Below are 20,963 nucleotides of genomic sequence, written 5' to 3'. Positions count from 1 at the left end.
AGATGTTGATGGTTTGTTGCTATAGAAGCAGGAAAAAATCCCAGTTAAATTTCTTGCTAATGCTAATTTATGTAGGAAAGACAATTTTCTTGGAATTACAAGACTTGCAGTTTGCATTTCTGAGCAGCCAGATGTGACCAGGGGCCAATACATAAATATAACCGTGCAAAAAGTTTTACCTAAACAGTAGCAATCAAATATAGGCTCACACCGGGTTTCAGCCTATTGGCCAATCTGATCATACTAAGGAAAAAGAAAATTCTACTGAAAAAATTGATTTAGCAAGTTTTTGGAATAAACATGATTCTTTTTCCATCAATAAAGTTTGTGTTTCCTATTGTGAAAGGGAATTCACTGAAGCATGGTGTGAATGTGTGAGAGAAAAAAGAAGGAAAAGCAGATGGCCCAAAGGGAGCATAAAGATGATTAGCAATCCTAATACCTCTGCAATTGGTAGGCTTCTGGGAAACAAGGTGTCGAACACCTGATTCTCGATATTACTCCCAGATCTTTGGCATACCCTTTCCCATTCCCTACATTCACTTTATATGTACCTTGTTAAAAGTGAATGAAAACCCTTTTACAGCAGGTGGGGATCAAATTTTCTGCCGGCTAACAGAATTTTTTTTCTCATGGCACACCTAGTGGGTATAAGTGTGGATTCAAAAACTCAGAGTAGAAGGAAAAGGACACAGGGTGCACTGTCAATAGTCTGAGCCCTGAAATTTATATTAACACTAATGATTCTCTTATTTACCTCTGTAGGAGAATGCATGTGAGCAAAGGTGGAAAACTGTGAAAAAGTTTTAATAGGAATGTTGCATGATGAAGAATGCCAAGTGTATTTTCAAATCACTATATTTAAAGAATACTCTTTCTCTCTCTCTATGTATATACACACATATGCATACACACCCACACACACACACGTGTGTGTGTGTGTGTGTGCACGCACGTATATTAAATGGGAGTATTGCTTCAAATCTGCAGTTAAAAATTTCTGTATAGTTTAACTGTTTGCATTTGTTGCAAAATGCAATAAAATATTAATGAAAATGGAGTGGCTGAAAGTTCTTTGTTTGACTCAACAGCATGAAAATCTTATCTCTATCCTTTATGATGTGTTCATCTGTCCCTTCAAGAATGCGCAGGTTACTTTGACTTTCAGTGACCTTTCTGAAAGATAGACTCCAAAGTTGTGTAGTTATGAGCCAATGATAAAGTTGATGGGCTTTAACTATGAAAAATTACAACAGTTCTACCCCTCCAGTGTCACAAAATGTCACCTTCAATTCTATAGTTGCTGGTATGCCTGTACCTCATAATGATAATGAGACAGCAGTTATGTAAATATGGAATATGTGCCCTAAGCAATTTATCCACAACCTGGTACAGCTTGTCTGACTTGAACAGTAAGGATACAATAAATTCAAACACAAAACTTCCATTGAAGGTGAACATTCCCTCATGAGCATAGCCAAATAACACATGTGTTTGACAGAACATAGCCATGTAGAGCCAAGAACTTAGCATTATCAAAGTTCTGTTATTTCTCTGCAGCCTTTTGACCTCAACTGTAGCAGAGAGAGGAAGCAAAGGAACTTTATGCACTGACATTACTTAACTGAATGGACATGTTCACTCCATAAAAACAATTTATAAAGCTGTAGGAGTAAATTGCCCTAAAGGGGTGGGGGAGGACAAACTAAAGCTGAGTGGGACTGCATTTTCTCCTAACCTCTTCAGGTAAAAGCAAACTACAAGCCACATCTTATCCTAATCTTAAGAAGATGGGAGAAAGAAGGGAGCAAAGTAACTTTAAAAAAGGCTTTAGGCTTTTTTGTCTAGAGTTCAGAGGACATGACACATACCTCTGCAGGATAAATAGGCCATTCACCAGATCAGCTAGTTTTAGTTTAGCTTTTTGACAGAAGACTGTCACAAAGCAGTCCTAGGAGACAGAATTTGGTTCAGATCAGGCAATTCACATTTATATCGAAAACTGGGGCTCTGTTATGAAAAATAAAAAATGGCATTGTGGGGGGCATATTTATTGTAGGAAATACAGCTGTTTAGAACTAAAAAGGTGTGACTGACTTGCCAGATAACTGGAAATGATTAGACAGTCCTGTTGGAAAGGTAGAATATGGAATTGGACCTACCATTTACTTTCTTAGAAGTATTGGGTTGGCCAGGCTAGGAGTAAAAACCTGTCACATTTATTTCGTTCACTAAAGCCAGCGGATATGACTGAATACAAACAGGAAATAACAGATTTACTTAAGAAGAATATACATTTTTCACTGTTCGTTTTTAGAGTAGAACTGCACTTTAAAATTATGTATTTATGCTCAGTGCACTTTGCTTGACACAGAAATTACTCATATTTTGGAGAAATCTGATGTTGGCATGTTGCAGAAATATATGAGATACATGAAGGGGTTTTAAAAAGACAGATTCGAAGATAGCTAAATTATCCATTACTAAAAGGAAATAGGGAAGTAATATCTTGTAATTATTACAAAAATATTCTATAGTCAGTAAATCTCTAATCAATTATTAAGGAAGGCAATATTTTTAAAAAATCTAATAAAAATATCACCTTAATTTGATTTTATAAAACATAGTTCATTACATTAAAATAATTCAATTTATTTTCATTTAGTGCACTGCAAATGTATGGCTAAAGAGCTAGTTAGCTATTTTGCTTCTGATTATATGGACAGAAACCATGCTAAGAATCATTTAGAAGCATTTAATCTGACAAACAGTATATTAAGCACTTATTCAGTTTATGTTCAGGTCAATATGATATTTTCCCCGAACAATTCTTGTGGAATAGGCAATTATACCGATATAGAGATATACAAAAGAATGATCTATATATATAGCTCAGCATGGGTGCCAAGAGTGGCATGCAAGCTGATTTTCATCGGGACACCAGGCGAGAGCTTAGCCTTACCTCTCTTCACGCATGCAGCTGGGAGCTTGCTCAAAGTCTGTGGATTCACAAAAGACCAGCTAATGCTAGCAACCACCACCTAAACGGTGGCTCTGCATCTTTATTTATTAATGAAGCTGTTGTGAGCAGGACTCTTAGTGACTTCAAAAAGTATCACAGGCATTCAAACTGTAGATAAAGGTTAAAGGTCAAATTTCAGCACTCCGCTTCCAAAAGGTTGCTGACCCTGATAGAAACAAATGCTCATGAAATAATGCTTTACCTCCACAGAAGCCCCCAGAAGTGATCTCTTCTTCAAAAGCATCAGAGAACCCTCTTCCTGCATTTAGCTTTGATAGTCGGCCCTCGATAAACTGCAATATAAAATGCCTGAGTCAATACTAGTCTGGCAATTCCTCAGGTTTTGCAACATTAAACTATATATGTTATATGTAAAATGTCTATGTTAATGAGAATATAAAAAAATCACAAGAACGCTGTAATAATTTTGGAAAGATATTGTAATAGTAGATATGAATACAAGTGACAGAAATATTATCACTATTGTACCAGTGCTTTACTACTCTCTTGCAGTGTTATTTGTTGCATGTGAGTACAAAAACTTAAAATATTTTAAACTAACAAGAACATTCATAGAACAAAATTTTCAATCATTTAAAGATATGGAGATGTTCTTTCATGTTGTGTTTGAAAGGTCAAAAACTTCTTATCTCATATCCCTGATTCATTTTCAGGTAAGTATCACTGAATCAAAACAAACAAGCAAGCAAACAAACCCCACAACCCAAAAAAACCCCAAAACCCACTAGTTGAAAACTGAGAACGATTTGCATTAGTCCAAAGCAATGTTGAGCTGGCATATCTGATTTCCACTGACTGTACATTTGAACATTCTGGATGAGGATACATTCTGGATGAAATTCTGCTGGGTGAGGAGTTTTGCAAATTGAGAAAAGTTTTGGTCACAATCATTGTGTGTGGAAAGAGAGAAGCTTGTAGTTGAAACATGAAAGATTAGTGGCAACAACAAGAAGAGAGCTGGAGGAATATTAAGCGTAGGAGAACTCAACGCACTGAGAGCCAAAACAGAAGTACTGTGTAATACAAAGCTATATTTTAAGCTTGGCCTCTGCCAGCGTGCACCGCATCGTGTGCTCATACAGCACATTTGTCAGGTGCAAATACATATGTGTCTCCATGCTTGAAAATTCTAACACTGGCATATTTGTGTATATGAGCATGAATCCATGGAAGCATCAGAATTTCACTCATAAAACAACTTTCACTTAGTGGGATTTGCAAATGCAGTTTCTAACACTTGTCCATATTCAGATGCATATGCAAGTACATGCATTTGTATGTGCATACATGTGCACGCAAAGGCTAAGTATGAGGCTCAAATATGCCAGAAACAAAGAATGATGAGCATAAACCAAACATAATCCATATAACCTCCCAGAGGAAATGAACACATTATTTTAAGAACTCTGTTTGCCTTACAGGATTAAGGCAAGAAGCCCTAGCATTTCTAGAATGCTTTCAGTAACTAGTCCATGCATTTTAATTTGTGTAGGTTAGCTCAAGTCTGAGCAGAGATAAATTGAGAAACTATTTTACTGATTATTCGTTTTCTAGCAGGAGTTACTAATTATTCCCTGTTACTAAAATAGCACACACAAACTAGCAGAAATTAATTATTTGCCTGACTGTCATACATTATCACAGATTAGCTAAACAGCACTGTCAGTGGCAATCTGATGCTTGTCAGTGGATAGACTGATGACATGAAACAAACTCCGTTCTTTAAGTACAAAAAAATTCCACCAGCAACAATAATAGAGCACACGCTGTTGAAGATAATCGTTCCCTGCACTTTCCTGGCTAAACTCCCTTTTATTTTTTCATTTTAACTCCAAATAGGCTTCTTTCCAAATGGGTTTGGTTCATGGTCAGACCACGGTGGGATCACTGGATTATTTCACAGTAAGAAAAAGAGATAAGAGCCATAAGAGCATCTTTAGCTACCACTGTTCAGGAAGCTGTCTTTGAACTGCAAGACATTATCTCTTTAGGGAAAGTTATGAACTCACTCTATGCCATAAGCCAACAGAAGATTTACAGCCACTCTCACCCCAAGTAAAATATCAACAGAAAATGCAGAGAGTTTTCTGTGCACAGATTAGTCTGTAAAACATTTAAAAGTAAATACTGCCAAATATAATCTTTAAAACTATAGAAACTTGTTTGAAGGAAGTGATATTATTATTATTAATTATACTGAGTATCAGAAGTGAGAGCAAAGCCATTCAAAAAATTTGAAGTAGTACATAGTAGAAAGATCTGGTAATGTTAGTTGAGCCCAATAATACAGAGCATGGCTCTCTGTCCCCTTCTGTACTCAGGACCTCAGAAAGGCTTCTGAGTCTGTATCATCACAGAGCTAGGAGATCTGGGTCTTTTGGTTCAGGCAGCAGAGACTCATGCTTTTAGATCCACAAAAACTGAGTTGACACCCCCTACTGACAAACCACTCAGTGACACTGCACAACATAGAAGGGAAAATACTTACGTGAATATTTGCTTCTTTGCAGACCTCATTTTGGTAGAATTCTTACTTCTGGGTATTAGCTCCTTAGTATTAAGAATAGTGGATCTCTGAGAGTTCTCAAAGAATTTTACTCTTTGAGGATACAATATGAGCTAATGTCCATGCAGGATTTCGTGTTGTAACAAGTCCCTCGTCAACCCCCCCATAGGTTCTGCACTTTTTGACAGGTTTTGTCATATGCCTCAGAGACTCACAGTGGCCCTTCTACTGCCTCAGGTCTTTTCAGAGGCATAGGTCTCCACTTACTGAGCCACTTGCATCATAGACATGTCACTAGTATGGGTCAAGACTCTTCAAATGGTCCTGATGGCCTGTTCTTCTGCTACAGCAACTCTCCAAGGGAAGGCTGGGTGGGAAGAGTCACTCTGGGCTTGGTTACAGGGACCCTAGGTTGGTGGCAGCTGATAGGAGCTTTTTCCTTTGCCCCAAACACAGCAGAGTTTCCCTGGTCCACTTCTCCCAGAGCTTCCTGTTAGCACCTTCTCCCTAGTACATGGCTGAGCCTCCCTTTCGCTCCAAAACTCAGTTCTTCAGTGTCATTTTCTAGTCCGTTCCTCTTCTCCTCCTGCCACCACTGCCTGGGGCCAAATTCTACACTAGTAAATTACATAACTAAAAGACCTTTCATGATTTCTGTGTGTCTTTAAAAACAAGTTTGATCTGGGTCCACAAATTCAAATAGACATGAATCATAATTGTATTCTTACTGCACTATGTCACTTCGAGACACAGATAAAGTGGTTAGATTTCTTTTCAATTTAACCTCAACTCTTAATTTTCAAGATTTGTTTATGTTTGACTTGGAGGTCATTACAAAAACTGATGGAATGTGTACCCTGCACAAGCTTAATGCATTTTGTCTTGAAAATACCTGTTTTTAAAGTCTAATTTCTACCTATGAAATTCTATTCTGGGATTTAAAATCTGTGTTTTATGTGGCTAACACAACAACAGCAGTAACAAAGGCTGCCCTCCATTACATCAATGCTACACCACTAACTTGAACAGAGTAGTGCAAATGTGTTCGTGGCCAAAAGTTTACCCTAAAACTGGAGTGTAGTTACCACTTCTGACAATGCAATAATGCAAAGGCCTTTCCCTCAGCTGCAAAGCCAACAAGAATTTAAATGTAGTAAAGCCACTTCTTAGAGTTAAAGCAGGCAATATATTAATCATTTAAGATGCTTTAAGGAAAGGAACATGGTATCTAAACCCAGAATGCTTGCTCTTTTTGATTTATTTAATTCAAATGGCTTTCTTTTTTTTAATTCCTCCCCTTTTCTTTTCCACAAAGCAAATATAGGTGTGTCTTGCACTAGTTTACAGACTACAAGGAATTCCAAAAGAAACTATGTCATCTGCTCAAGAAACTCTCTGCTTAAGCTTGGGACCAAATCCACGCAGATATGCCCCCTAGGACACCAACCAGGAGTGTTCTATATCCTAACCAAGACCTATTAACTTAGAAACCCCAGGCATCCCATCATCTCAGACACTGGCACCCTTACAGCAGGATTATCCTGCTATGCTGACTCTCTCCACTGCTATCCTAGACACCACTGAGACACCACTCAGAGCACCTCTGTGACACCACTGACTTCCTAAGGAAAGTACAGATTATCAGAAATCTTTCTGAAAACACCATCCTCACAGCCATGAATGTAGAAGGTCTTTACACCAATATTCCACATGAGGATGGGCTACAAGCCATCAGGAACACTATCCTGATGATGCCACAGAACATCTGGTGGCTGACCTATGTGACTTTCTCCTCTCCCACAACAATTTCCAATTTGGGGACAATTTATACCTTCCAGTCAGCAGCACAACTATGGGCACTTGAATGGCTCCACAATATGCCAAAATTTTTATGGCTGACCTAGAAAAACATTTATTTGACCCCTACCTGCTAGTGCTGCTCCTCTACTTATGCTACACTGAAGACATGTTCATCATGTGGCCCATGGTAAAGAGACCCTTTAAGAATTCCACAGGAATTTTAACAACTTCCACCCAACCATCATCCTCAGCCTGGATCATTCCACACAAGAGAGCCATTTCCTACAAACTACAGCACAAATCCATGAGGGTCACATATACAGCACTCTATCCTGGAAACCCACTGACCACCATTCCTTACCTACATGCCTCCAGCTTCCATCCAAGACGCATCACACGATCCATTATCTCCAAACAAGCCCTAAGATACAACCCTATCTATGTCAATCACACCAAGAGAGACAAAAAGTTACAAGACCATTATCAAGCATTCTTAAAACTTTCTTATCCACCTGGGGAAGTTAAAGAACATACTGACAGAATCAGATGAATACCCAGAAGTAACCCACATCGTGATAGGTCCAACAAGAAAAATAACAGAACACCACTCGTCATCACATATAGCCCTTAGCTTAAACCCCTCCAATGCACCATTGACAACCTTTAGTCTATATTGGAACATGATTCCTCACTCTCATAGGGCTGGGTGACCAGTCAGTCCTCTCCTACAGACAGCCACCTAGCCTCAAGACAATACTCACCAACAGCCACACACCATACCACAGAAACAGTAACCCAGGAATTTATCCCTGCGACAAACTCCACTGCCATCTCTGTCCCCATCTATACAAGTGACTCCGTAACTGGACATAACCACTTCAGCCTCACCATCAAGAGCTCATACACATACACATCCACTAATGTGATATGTGCCACCATTGTGCCAGCAATGTCCCTCTGCTAGGTATATTGGACAAACTGGGCAGTCTCTTTGCCAAAGGATGAATGAACATAAATCCAACATTTGGAATTGGAATACACATAAACCTGTAGGGAAATACTTTAACCTCCCTGAATATTCAATAATAGATTTTAAAGAAGCCATTCTTCTACAAAATAATTTTAATCACAAGATTACAGGGCGAGGCATCTGAATTGGAATTAATTTGCAAATATAATGCATCAACCTAGGCCTGAAGAGAGATCTCAACTATCTATGCATTACAAGGGCAATTTCCTCACCTTTGATATTAACAGAAATGGTTCACATCCTACTTAATTTGCTTTATTCACTGGTTCTACCTGGGATAGGTAACCTTTTTTTCCCTCCCTATCCTCTTGCTCCCTTCCTCACTGCTATATAAACCCTGGTTTCTGTTTTTCTACTCCATTTTCATTGGAAGAAATGGGTGTCACCCAGGAATGCTCATCACCTACTAAATTTGTTAGTCTCTAAGGTGCTACAGGACTGCTTTTATTTGTGAGACTACAGACTAAAATGCCTAACCCTCTCACACCACTTACTATTTTAATGTCAACATTTGCAAAGTTATTCACTGTGCTAATACAATATTCAGATAGACTTTTGATAACTGCAGTTACCTAAGACACGTGCTAAACAAAACATATCAACTAATTACAACAAAAGATAACAAAAGCATTAGGTGCAACATTATTGTCTTTATGCTTCTTTCTGATCAAACTCAGACATCTTGAAAAATCCATTTCACAACTATTGCTTTCAATAGCAGCCAGGACATCTTTCATATTAAATTTCTATTATGAAGCTTAATAATTCACATTATCATTCTAACAGCATGTGGGATATAGAATAAGCTTAGTTAAATGCAATGAACAACAGGCAACAAAGACAAGTGTTTGTTCTGGATAATTTAGGTTCAGCTATCAGAACATGAACTTTACTGGGAGCTGATAGAGCCATGCAATGCTACTTGATTCAACTTATCTCCAGTGCAATACCACCATGGAACATATGGAAGCTACTAAGAAGTGTTATGTAGCCTGGCAGTAAGAATAGACATCAGTTACAAACAAAAACAAAACAAAACAAAAACAAAAACAAAAAAAACAACCCCAGCACTTCTGAAAATAGCAGACCAAGTTTATATGCAGAAAATTGCAGCAAAAATTGGCATTGGCTTGCCATTAATCCAGACTGTCCAGCCTAGATGCCTAGGCTGCTTTCAAGAATTATTTTCTGCTAAAAAGAATGCTTACTATCAGGACCCCAAACAACTCATCTTAGCCTTTTAAAACACAAACAACCTGGAAAGCAGCCCAGTTGTTAGCAAGGAACTGCTGGAGACAAGACAGCTGGGCTGTGAATTAATTTAGAAGTGGGAGGAAAAACAGCAAAACAAAACTAAAGGAAAGGCAATATATTATCTATTAAAACATTAGAAATAAAATAATTTTCATATAGTCTCATCTTCAAAGATATGATACCTTCCTCAGCATGGACAAATGTCAGAAAAATCATAAACTTGTTAAGTGATTTTTAAAATTAAACAAATTATGATGCACAAGCTAGATGTGAAAAAGCTAGTGTTAAGCAATACTTCCATTAACGTCAGTGAAATTACTTTCATTTAATGCATCTGAGGATCTGCTGCAATGCTCAGATCACAATTCAGACTCTTCAGTAGGTGCAGTAGTGGTCTCCTGACAAATATCCTTGACAGGAGGAAGGTACCGAGAAACATCTAGCATTGGACCACAACAGTAAAATTAATGATGTTTTCACATTGTATTATTTTCTCTGCCACCAATCATAACCTTCTGAACACTTATAAATGTTTAACACACCTCTTTTAATACTTTCTAAACTGGAAAGCTCTGTCCCTAAACATATACAGTAAAATAAAATAAGTTGGATTCTAAGAGTTGATCCCTGGAACAAAGTCTGTGTTTGTGTTATTTGTGGGTATTTCCATACTTTTCTAATTGGATAAAAGTTAACTGTTTATGACTACCACAAGCTCCTTATAGTCCATAACAACTCTACCTTAGCTATTAATCTTTGATTCAGAAACTTATCAAATGCTCTTTGAAAATCAAAGTATCCCACATCCAATGAATTTTCCTTATCTATTATGGCAGTGTATCTTCAAAGAAGTCCAGTAGATTAGTTAAGCATTCACTCCCCTGCCTGAATTAATTCAGGGTAGCTTCAATCAGCCCCTTTTTTTCCCCCTAGAAGTTTTCTCACTTTATTCATTAACATGTTCTCAGATGTGCCCACAAACAAAGATAAACTTACTGGTCCACAATTTTATGGCTGGTCTGTTGACTCTCTTTCAAACAACTAAATTACAAAAGGGAATCAAATGAGGGACAAAGAGAAAAGCCAGGAGGTGATAGCATGAAAAAAGTACATCATGGATCTTGCTGAAGCCATGTATTGTTTATGCTATACTTTCTAACTTATATATGGAGGAATTTTCATGGAACTATTAATTTATTTGTTTGGCTGAGATTCTGAGTTTGAAAAAACCTGTGTATGCTTTTTTAGTGGTGTTTACTAATTAAAGAAGCAAGCACAGTTTGGATTCGATACTTAAATCAAACACAATCTCTTACTCACGTAAGTGCCTTTACCTGTTGACCAAAAGATAGCTACGCTGAAGAAGCTGAAGATCTCGAACTAAGCAAGAGAGACCTTGTTTTTTCATTTTGAAAAGAGTTCTCAGTCAGCTATTGAGCAGACACTGCCACTCCTTTGTGACATAAACGTGGGGACAGTGTCTTGCCTACACTGAGATACAATGGAACTGGGAAAATTTCTTCCATGCTCACTGGAGTTAAACATTTGCCATTGCCCCTCTCTCCTATATTCCCTTTCAAAATTGTCTTCTTGAGAGCTTTCAAAAGCTGGCCGGGGTGGGGGGAGTTACAGAGGCGGAGAGGAGAACATAGATATCTGATATCTGTTAGAAGGAAACCGTAAGAACAAGAGGTCAATTGGCCTGTCATACCTGTTTAAAAAGTTGAAGATTCACTGCAGTTTCCAGGAACTGTTTGGTAGTGCTGGAACGATGCTTCACAAAACTGTCCTCACAGAAAGTGACAGGCTCTCCCTAAATTTAAACAGTGAGTTTGAGTTAGAAAGTACTCCTAGCCATAACAAGTCCTGGCACATTTAAAGTTTTCCTTCGTTAACTTCCCCCCTTAAAAGCTAACATATACATTTATTGCCCTTCAAATATATGGTTACTGAATATAAAAGCAGACAAAGATGGTGAAACAAAACACCATAGAAACAAAACATGTTGATTCCTTTGAAGATTTTACTAAAATACATTTTAATTATGAAAATACCCTGCAAAAATTACAAATCTTAACTAGGATAACCATACTTCTGTATGTTGAATATGAGACACCTGATAAAATTACTTGTGTTCAAGTGAGTTCAATGTCAAGCGCAAATTCTGACTTGACACCAACATCATTTGATTATCAACAGATTATCTATTTGCCATACTAAATATAACAATGTATGGGGGTAGCAAATTTGATTATGTAGGAAAGAAACCATAACAATTTTCTTTCAACAATTTCATGGTCAAATTAAAAACTCCTGTCTTTTCTGGGAGTCATTACATAGTCATACGAAAGGTTGAAAAGATAAATCGTTAACACAGTAAATTGTCTCTCGTTTGGAAAAGGTGGTAATAATTTGAAGAACATTGAGTAGACCTATCAAAACCATACATGGATGAGAAAGTAAATATACACAGTATTTACAACAAGCTAATAGATGCTAACCTAGGTAATGGGAAATAGTAAATTGTAACTCCCTGTGTTATCCCTTATTTGCATAAAAGTGTATCTATCATTACTCTACAGAGATCACATCAAATAACAGTAAGAAGAATCCCCTAAATTACACTCTTCTGGTAGCTGTTTAATTTTCATAAACTCCACTAGCAGAGAGAAGATTTTAAATATTTAATATGTCAATGTATAGTCAGCATACTATTTCCATGATTATGATTCAGAGAGATATACTGCAGGGAGTATTGCCATGCAGGCAAAGGACCTGACCCTCAAGAGAATATGCTTTCATGGGTAAAAAGTAAACCAGGTTGGAGGAGATTTCCCCAGATTTAGGTAAGACAGACAATTTGAGCATAGAACATTAGAATGCACACCTGACTCAGCTAACAGAACATTTTACTACCACAGATTTCCACACATGGTGAAAGCCCAGAATACGGTAAATGACACTTTTAGCTTTCAGAAGAAAAAAGATCAAAGACACTTCCCCTGTGGATCTTTTATAATAATGAAACACAAGAGCCTTTCAGACACAAACTGCAGGCTACTTTGAAGACAAACATTTATGCCAATGATCACTGTTCCTCCTCCTCCTATTAATTCTGGCAGTCTTAAGCTATGTCTACACTATGAGATAAGTTTGAATTTATGAAATTCAAATTTGTAATACTGGGTGTTATAAATTCAAATTTGAGTATCTTCACTTTCCCACAAACTCAAGTTAGTGCTGCCACACTAAATTGCCAAAGATCAACTGTTGCAACAGTGCATTGTGGGAACCTATCCCCCCAGTTCCCTCAGCCCAATAGCATTCGGTTTTGTTTTGTTTTGCGGGTGCAGTATGGGAAAAAATGCTCCACAAATGGTTGTGGGTATGTGATATCATTTTCCCACATTGCCTTCCATGGGAGGGGAATGAGGGCAATGCAAACGGCCATTTTTTCACAAGGAAAAGGAGGGAATCCCAGGCAAAAGAAAACCAAACAGACTGGCTTCAGAAGGTGTAAATTGGTTGCTCAGCTGCTTTTCTCCCACAGAAAGAACATCTTTAGGTACGACTTTTGCCTCATCAGGCAACTAGCATGCCTGACAGGGGACTGTCATACCCACATGCCAGAATGACACTGTGCCAGAGATCACCCAGGTGACTGCCATCTCAACTGGTCCTTCAGCCACATTTTCCCTCCTTGAAATGACCCCTGCCTGGGCATAATGGTATGATTTTTCTGTGATAAGCCAACTAATGCACCAGGCAGGGGACTGTCATACTGCCCTGGGATCACCCAGGTGACTGTGCCATCTCAACTGGCCACCCAGCCTGGGTGAAAATATTACAGGAACAGATTACAGTTTGTGCTATCAGGCCCCTGCACAGTCTATGAGAGGATGTGGTTGAAGTGCCCTCTGGGCACCACAGAACATCTGCATCTCTGAAAAATTCATCACCAACCAGCTCCCCCATTTCCTCCAAATCTTTCCTTGTTCAGATGAGCTACGACTGTTCGGCACATTTTTCACAAATGCTCACAAAACCTGAGGTAGCAGAACTTCCTAAACTGAATCCCCAGATTTCAATGGTTGCAAACTGGAAGCATGGTGGTTTTGAGAGCGCCTTTCTCCTTTGGAACATACTTTCTCATCTGTTCAGTACATCTCAAGTACACTGCAAGGTCCACCTCTTTATATTGCATCTGACAAAGTGGGTCTTTGCCCACAAAAGCTTATGCTCCAAAATATCTGTTAGTCTATAAGGTGCCACAGGACTTGTTTTTTCAGATACAGAGTAACATGGCTACCCCTCTGATACTTCTTTATCAGACACTCCTTTACCAGAGAAAGTGACTTGTGGCACACTATTGAGTGTGGGAAGTTAATGATTCTTGAAGAAACACAGTCAGTTTGTAATGATTGTTCCTTAACATGCACTTGAAATTTCAAACTGGCATATTTTGTAAATAAATAAGCATCTAAACCTGTTATAGAGCCCAGATAACCTACTGCGATGTTATCAGTATCTGCCTTGAAATACTACAGAACCTCAAACTCAGGACACAAAAGGTAAAGAAAGAAGGAAATTATGTTTAAATATTTATTTTGAAAATGTCAGGATTAAACTATACTCCAATGATTAAAAATCCTGGAAAGAGGAAGTGAGAATATTCCCTCCCAAGGCACCCATACAGGAGAGGCTAGGTCCCCAGTATAAGAAGCAGAATAAAGCATGGGTAGAAGAGCGGCTAGTAATACCAAAAACACTAGCAGCCAGAGATGTGTGGGCTCTGGGGCATTATCTTGCCTTTCTGATGGAATGACTTTGCTGAGAGGGGTTCTTCATACATATTTTTAAAACCTAGAGAGGGGTGCTTCTCAGCAGGCTCTTTTTGGCATCCACAGGGGCACCATATTTCCAGTCAATCCATCGGCTGCAATGCAAGTTAGATTCAGAGGTTGGGCAACCATGTTAAATCCACAAAAAGATTCCATAAAACAAAAGACTTTAAGAATACATTAATTTATTTTTATTCTCACCTGTTTAAAACAAGCTTGCTTTAAAAGTTTCACCAGTTTAAAAGATTCTATTCAGGAGATCGAAAATACAGAATAAGAATTCCTTTAGAACCATCAGAATCTTTCAAATCAATGCATTATCTTCAGCATATCCTTTGTCCTTTTGAAACTCCATCTAGCAATTTAACTCACGCCACAGTTATTCAAGCGCTATGCCTTATATTTTATTGGGTGAAATATTTTAACATAAAGCTGTGTGAAGAATAACCCTGATTTGTAACTAAAAAAGGACTCTGACATGTTTTACAAAAGTAGAATAAATTAGTAAACATGAATAAAAATATGTAAATTGTTTTTATATGAGCTACACGTTTGTTGTTACAAATACGACTGAATAAATTCAGAAACTCTGCATTTTGGAGGAACATTTCAGTGATTTTTTTACCAGCACACAGTCCATCAGCCTCTTTAGTATTGACCTACAATGTACTTTCAAAGAAAGTTCGATCAAAACCCAGTAGGGATTCTATATTGAGAAGTAGGTAGCTAATGCTCAGACCAAACAAGCTGTGCCCATACAAGATAACAATCTTTTAACAACAGTTACTATAGATTCTCTGCCCTCCCCCCACACACCCGCTTTTAAGGGCTGACACACACAGCAGGAATCAGTCCTTGAATCCGCATTCACATTTTCATTATGCTATTTATGCAGACTCATCTGGAACGCTCAAGTTAAACACAAAATATTAAGCTAAATATATATGAGCATATTAAAATTAAACTCAATCTCTGTTAGCATATTCTAATTACGTCAATGCATAGAATTAGTTCAGAAATTTCCTAATCTTTCTTCTTTGTGACCAAAAAGGTGCAACACTTACATCACTTACTCACTATCATTTAATATTAAAGCTTATTTAACAAATTTAACACAGTTTTGGTATAAAGTAGCTTTGTGTTGGTTACATTATGAGAACAAGTCTCCAATGCTGCTCTATCATAAAACAAATATTGAGTCTTTAAAAATCATCTCTACTTTTACATTAAACAATTGCACTTTGTAACAAGAGAGCATCTAATGGTACCAGGATTAAAATTACTGCATGAAAGTGCTGCAACTAATCCAAAGGCCATGAATCAGATTTTTTCCCCACAAATGGCTGTATCCACTGTGAAACCTATGCCCAAATTCTGGGAAAAGTGTTAAGAAAAATCAGATCTCATTGCAAGGGACGTCTGTCCTCTAAATCATAACAATAAAATTCTGAAAATCCTAAAAGCCATAGGCATATATTTTTCCCACAGGTAAGTGAACCTGTACGCCACGCTGAAGGCAAAACCGTTAACCTGACTGCTGATCCCTAGAGAATGCCCAGGAAGAAGGCATGGCCAGACTGGAAGAACAAGAATCACCAGTCCCAAGCATTAAATATACCCTAACACCAGCACTTCTTGTAAGCTGAGTGCCTGGATGTTTGCCCACAAGACATTCAGATGCCACCTAGCTGATTAACAGAGCACCCTTAGTCGGCACCATGTGTTTCTATGGTGGTGCACATCTGCTTTGGAGCACAGAACAAAATGATGACAGCCCTGGATGAAAAAAATAAGAGGGAACTCTGCCTCACAACACTCTGTGAATACGTCTTTTCACCCAATAGAAACATCTTGGTTAACCAGATACGCCTATCCTCAGTCTGTGTTCAGACAACAAGAAAAGTTGAGTAAGGAAGCAGGTTGATTTTTGCAAAGAAGAGTGAATGTAACGAATGGGAGTGGAAGTCTATGCTTGCTAAGGAATAAATCTAACATCATAAAATAAGCAAAGAAGAAAAATTGTTTATTGATTTGTTAAAAATATTGGGAAGGAGAGGAAGAAGTACTGGTATGATAAAAATCTAATTCGTCATGATAACATAGGGAAGACATATAATCAATTTTATATACAATAATGAAACAAATAATCTTCCTAAAATGTATCTCATTAAAAAAGAGTAAAGAATATGAACAACTACCATGATTTATTTTTTTGTCTAAAATTTCTGGCTTCCCTCCAAAAAGTTAGGCAAGAGAAAAATCAAGTCATACAAAAGAAAAAGATATTGAAATTATATCCCCTTTGGGCAGAGGGTAATAGGATAATAAACCATCTAACATTAAAGAAAACGACTCAAACAAAACCTTGACTAATGGTAAGTTGAGACATTAATGAAAAGTGACTTAAAAGAAGGGCTAGCAGATTGCTCAATTTCTGAAGAGTAGAGGTCTTAAAGTATATCTTGTACTTGTGGTGTCAAGGAGATAATTCGTAACTTTGGAACAGTCTGCTTTAGAAAATCAAAACCTAGTCTAATCGGAGACAACCCCATAAGAGTCTTTGTGTCACTGGCATAAAAAGTGGCATCAACTACATAGTCCATGCAAACAGTGTAGCAGTATACATTGCATACATAAGTTTTACGTGATGTGGGAAATGATTGCAATGTTTACATGGATAAGATAAAAGGGCATGCAGCATACAAACAACAGGAAACATTAAAATAAAGTGGAAACAATACTAATTTTGCACACAAATTGAATGACAACATTCTCATGCTAATTACACTCCTATAATTTTTGCATCTGATATGTAACTCTTACCTCTGCTTACAAAATTGCAAAATTTGGTTTACTACGTAAAATCATGGATTGAGATTCCTAATGAATATATCATAAATTATCTGGGAAAAGGGAAACAGAGATATGGAAACCTTTTCAGAAGATAACAAATTACTTGAGATAGTTAAGTCCAAAGCTGTCTGCTAAGAATTAAAAGGGACCTTACTAAATTGGGTGAGTGGACAATGGCTGATGAAATTCAATGCTCAAAAATGCAAAGTAATGCACACAGGAAACAATAATACCAACTATATACTAAATGATTGGGTCTCAATTAGCTGTTACCACTCAAGTAAAAAAATCTTGGTATCATTGTGGCTAGTTCTCTAAAAATATCCACTCAGTTTGAAGCAGCAGTCAAAAAGCAAACAGAATGTTGGGACCTATAAAGAAAGTGGCAGATAAAAAGGTAGAAAATATTATAAATTACCATATGTATCCATGGAATGCCGACACTTTGAACACTACATGCAATTCTATTTAATCCACCTCAAAGACGATATATTATAATTGGAAAAGGGACAGTAAAGAACGGTAAAAAAAAAAAGATTAAGGGTATGGAACACCATTCATACGTGGGGAGCTTAAAATGATTTGGATTGTTCAACTTAAAAAAGAGATGACCAAGAAAGGCGTATAAAATCATGAACTGTGTAGAGAAGATGAATAGGGAATCATTATTAAGCCCTTCATATAAACACAAGAAACAGGGTTACCCAATTAAATTAATAAGCAGAAGGCTTGAAACAAACAAACAAAAATACTTATTCACACAGCACACACTCAACCTGTGAAACTTGTTGCCATAGGAGGTTGTAAGGGCCAGTAATATAGCTTGAGTCAGAAAAGAAATAGGTAAGTTCATGGAGGACAGGTCCATCAAAGGCAATTAGTTAAGAGGGTTGGGAAGGCAAAACAATCCTCCTGGTGTCCCTAACCTTCCAAATACCAGAAGGTGGGACTGGCCACAGGGAATGGATTACTTGAAATTGCCCTGTGCTGAAACATCTGACACTGGCTATTGCCAGAAAACAGGTGCCTCTGGTCTACTGTGCTGAGTTAAAACAATATATAGGTATTTCTTACAACCCTTGCAAGCAGCCCAATGGCCCATTCACAGCAGAGCATTGGCATGGTTCTCCTTTACTTTGTGATGGCTGTTTTTATTGCAAGAAAAGAGGGGAGCGGCGTAATGTCCCATCATCTCCACACTACCACCATCTCTACACTTCTGGAGATTTACACTTACATTGGGCTTATTACTGATGGGCCATTTAAATAAGGTTTATTGCCAAATTCCTCTAGCACATAGAATCTGACACATATCTTATTAGGGTATTGGAAAAACCCCCCACCAATCTGAAAAATATGCTTTTGAATCAAAAGCCAACAGTAGAAAACCCAATAAACGAATTTGAAAAGTGCATGGCTGTTTTGTGATCATAAAAATGGTGCCACAAAAGCACAAAGTTTTGACTCTGAAAATATGGTCAACTAATTTATATCGTTATAAGTAAAAAAAACCCATTATCTGACACATAAATTGGACTGAGGAATGGTTGAATAACCAGAAAGTTTGGGGCTGGTGGCTGGCCGGGGCTGGCTTCTGCAGGGCAGGCTGCTAACTACCCTGCAGCTGGCTTCCTGGACCAGCTGCTGGTTGCCTGCTCAGGGCCGGCTGCTGTGGGACTGACTGCTTCAGTAGGGCTGCCAGCTGCCACAGAGCTGGCTCGCTGGGCAGGCTTCCAGTTCCCCAGGGTGGGCTGCGCTGCTGGCTTCCAGTTCCCCAGGCCTGGTTGCCAGCTGCTGCGGGGCTGGGAGAGCCATCCTCTCCACCCCTCACTGTGATTACGCAACATTCCTTTTCACCCACCACATTCCCGCTCCCCCAGCCCAGCAGCAACCTGCCTACTGGGCTGGACGAGTGGGGCAGTGTCAGATAAAATGGAATACTGGAAAACCAGGGTTCAGATAATCGGGGTGGTGCTATAATTGTTTTTAATTTACAGAATGAATTCTCTTATGTAAGCACAGTCTTTCACAGTGCCAGTGAAAATATTATACAACTCCCAATAGGAAAGTAGATACAGTCGGTGACATTTGCATCTTCATACTGTATCCATCACTACAGTTTCTGGAAGTGGGGAATTTGCATCACTCCCTTGGTTTATCTGACTACAAGGGAGCCATCCAATACTTCACAGAGTACAGTAAGTGCGGTGGTTGAGCCCTGGCATGAGCCTTTGCAATGGTGTTACAGCACAGACAAGTGGCTGGGGGAGCCTGGGGCAGTGCACTGTACTATCAGGGACACCATATTGGGTTTGGGGGGTGCAGACATCAGGTGCATTGCTCATTCACCCCACATGTGTTGTATTATTAGCAGCTGCCTATCAGTGTTGGAGGACTGGGGGCATCATGTGCAGCACACTCTCACCCAGTTGTGTTGGATGATCAGATGTGGCCTATGAGGAATGGGTGATGCCAAGTACAGCACTCACTCAACCAATTATCCCAGGCAGGCTATCATGCTTGGGGAAGTGGAGGTGCCAGGAGTTACACTCACCCAACAAAGTGAGCTAATAGCATCTGATGGATGGCAGGCCAGTTAGCACAGATTTAATACAACTAATCACAACAACTACGTCTGAAATTGTTTCCACAGCACTATACATTGCTCAAAGGTGAATAGGTCACCCACATCCATGACATCGCACCTAGGTGATCACAGAAGGAACGGAAGAAGCTAAGGACAGTGCTCCAAGGATTGTGGGGCGCCACAGGCAAATCCCATTGACGGTATGGAACCTTGGCGTTGGAGAGTTGTTGGCATGATCTGCAGATAAGCTGAATCCTGCAAGTGAGAGAGCTATGAGAAAAGCTTTCATGATTTTATGCAAGTTCAGAAACAGGAAGGCCAGTCAGCAATATGGTCCATTACAGAGGAAAAAATCCTGTGGTAATTGCTGTTTTTGGCAATTTATCAACTGGCATTCATCATAAATTTGAATTGCATTTTGGCCATTACATTTGTCATTAGGTTAAAGGGCTAACCAGATCATTGTGGTGGTTTCTTAGTGAGAAAGTTTGTGGCAGGATGGTTATGTAGTAGAGGCCTAGGGAGGATTTCTATCATTCCATCAGGGTTTCCATGCTCAGGGATCTCTTTCAGATCCTTGGTACCATATGTCAAAGTGAACAGGAGGTGCTTTAGGTCAATGTTCTTGATCTTAGTTTTGGTGCTTTTAGAATCAGCGAGCGAGTGTCTCAGTCAACCAGAGATTCAAAGGGCTTTGGAAGTTCTCAATATGCATTGGCACAAGCATGCTATGATATTACATTTGCAATGCTCAAAGAGTGATGAAACTGGCCAGGATGAACTGGTTACCTTATGGGAGAGTGGTGAGCCCACAATCTGCCACGTCAGAGCTTTGGAAAATTACATGGCAACGCAATGGACGGGGGAAGGTAGACTTTTTATACACAAGGATGGGAGTCCTTTCACTGCTTATCAATATATTTCATCTTCCTTTCAGATGTCACACAGCCAGCCATACACGTGTGGTGGCTGACTCATCACCCAGGAATAAGGGGTTTTGAAAGATCTTCCTGTGTTGGGACCCTTCCCACTCTTATTCACAGATCAGG

General features: G+C 38.7%; 1 protein-coding gene across 3 annotated transcripts in view; it reads right to left on the bottom strand.

The window, feature by feature from the left end:
- The window catches only part of DENND1B (DENN domain containing 1B), a 297,081-nt gene that overhangs the window by 43,800 nt on the left and 232,318 nt on the right, over positions 1–20,963 (bottom strand). For all 3 annotated transcript variants that reach the window (XM_075002439.1, XM_075002440.1, XM_075002441.1), the window contains 2 exons: positions 11,345–11,446; positions 3,225–3,315 (listed from right to left, as the gene is read on the bottom strand). In XM_075002439.1, coding sequence (XP_074858540.1) covers positions 3,225–3,315; positions 11,345–11,446 — 193 coding nt within the window. The remainder of the gene's footprint in view (positions 1–3,224; positions 3,316–11,344; positions 11,447–20,963) is intronic.

This window comes from Carettochelys insculpta, chromosome 9 (genome assembly GCF_033958435.1).
Source record: "Carettochelys insculpta isolate YL-2023 chromosome 9, ASM3395843v1, whole genome shotgun sequence".
In the NCBI taxonomy this organism is placed as follows: Eukaryota; Metazoa; Chordata; order Testudines; family Carettochelyidae; genus Carettochelys; species Carettochelys insculpta.
The sequence above is the reverse complement of the archived record's forward strand: the minus strand, read 5'-3'. Positions and strand labels throughout refer to the sequence as shown.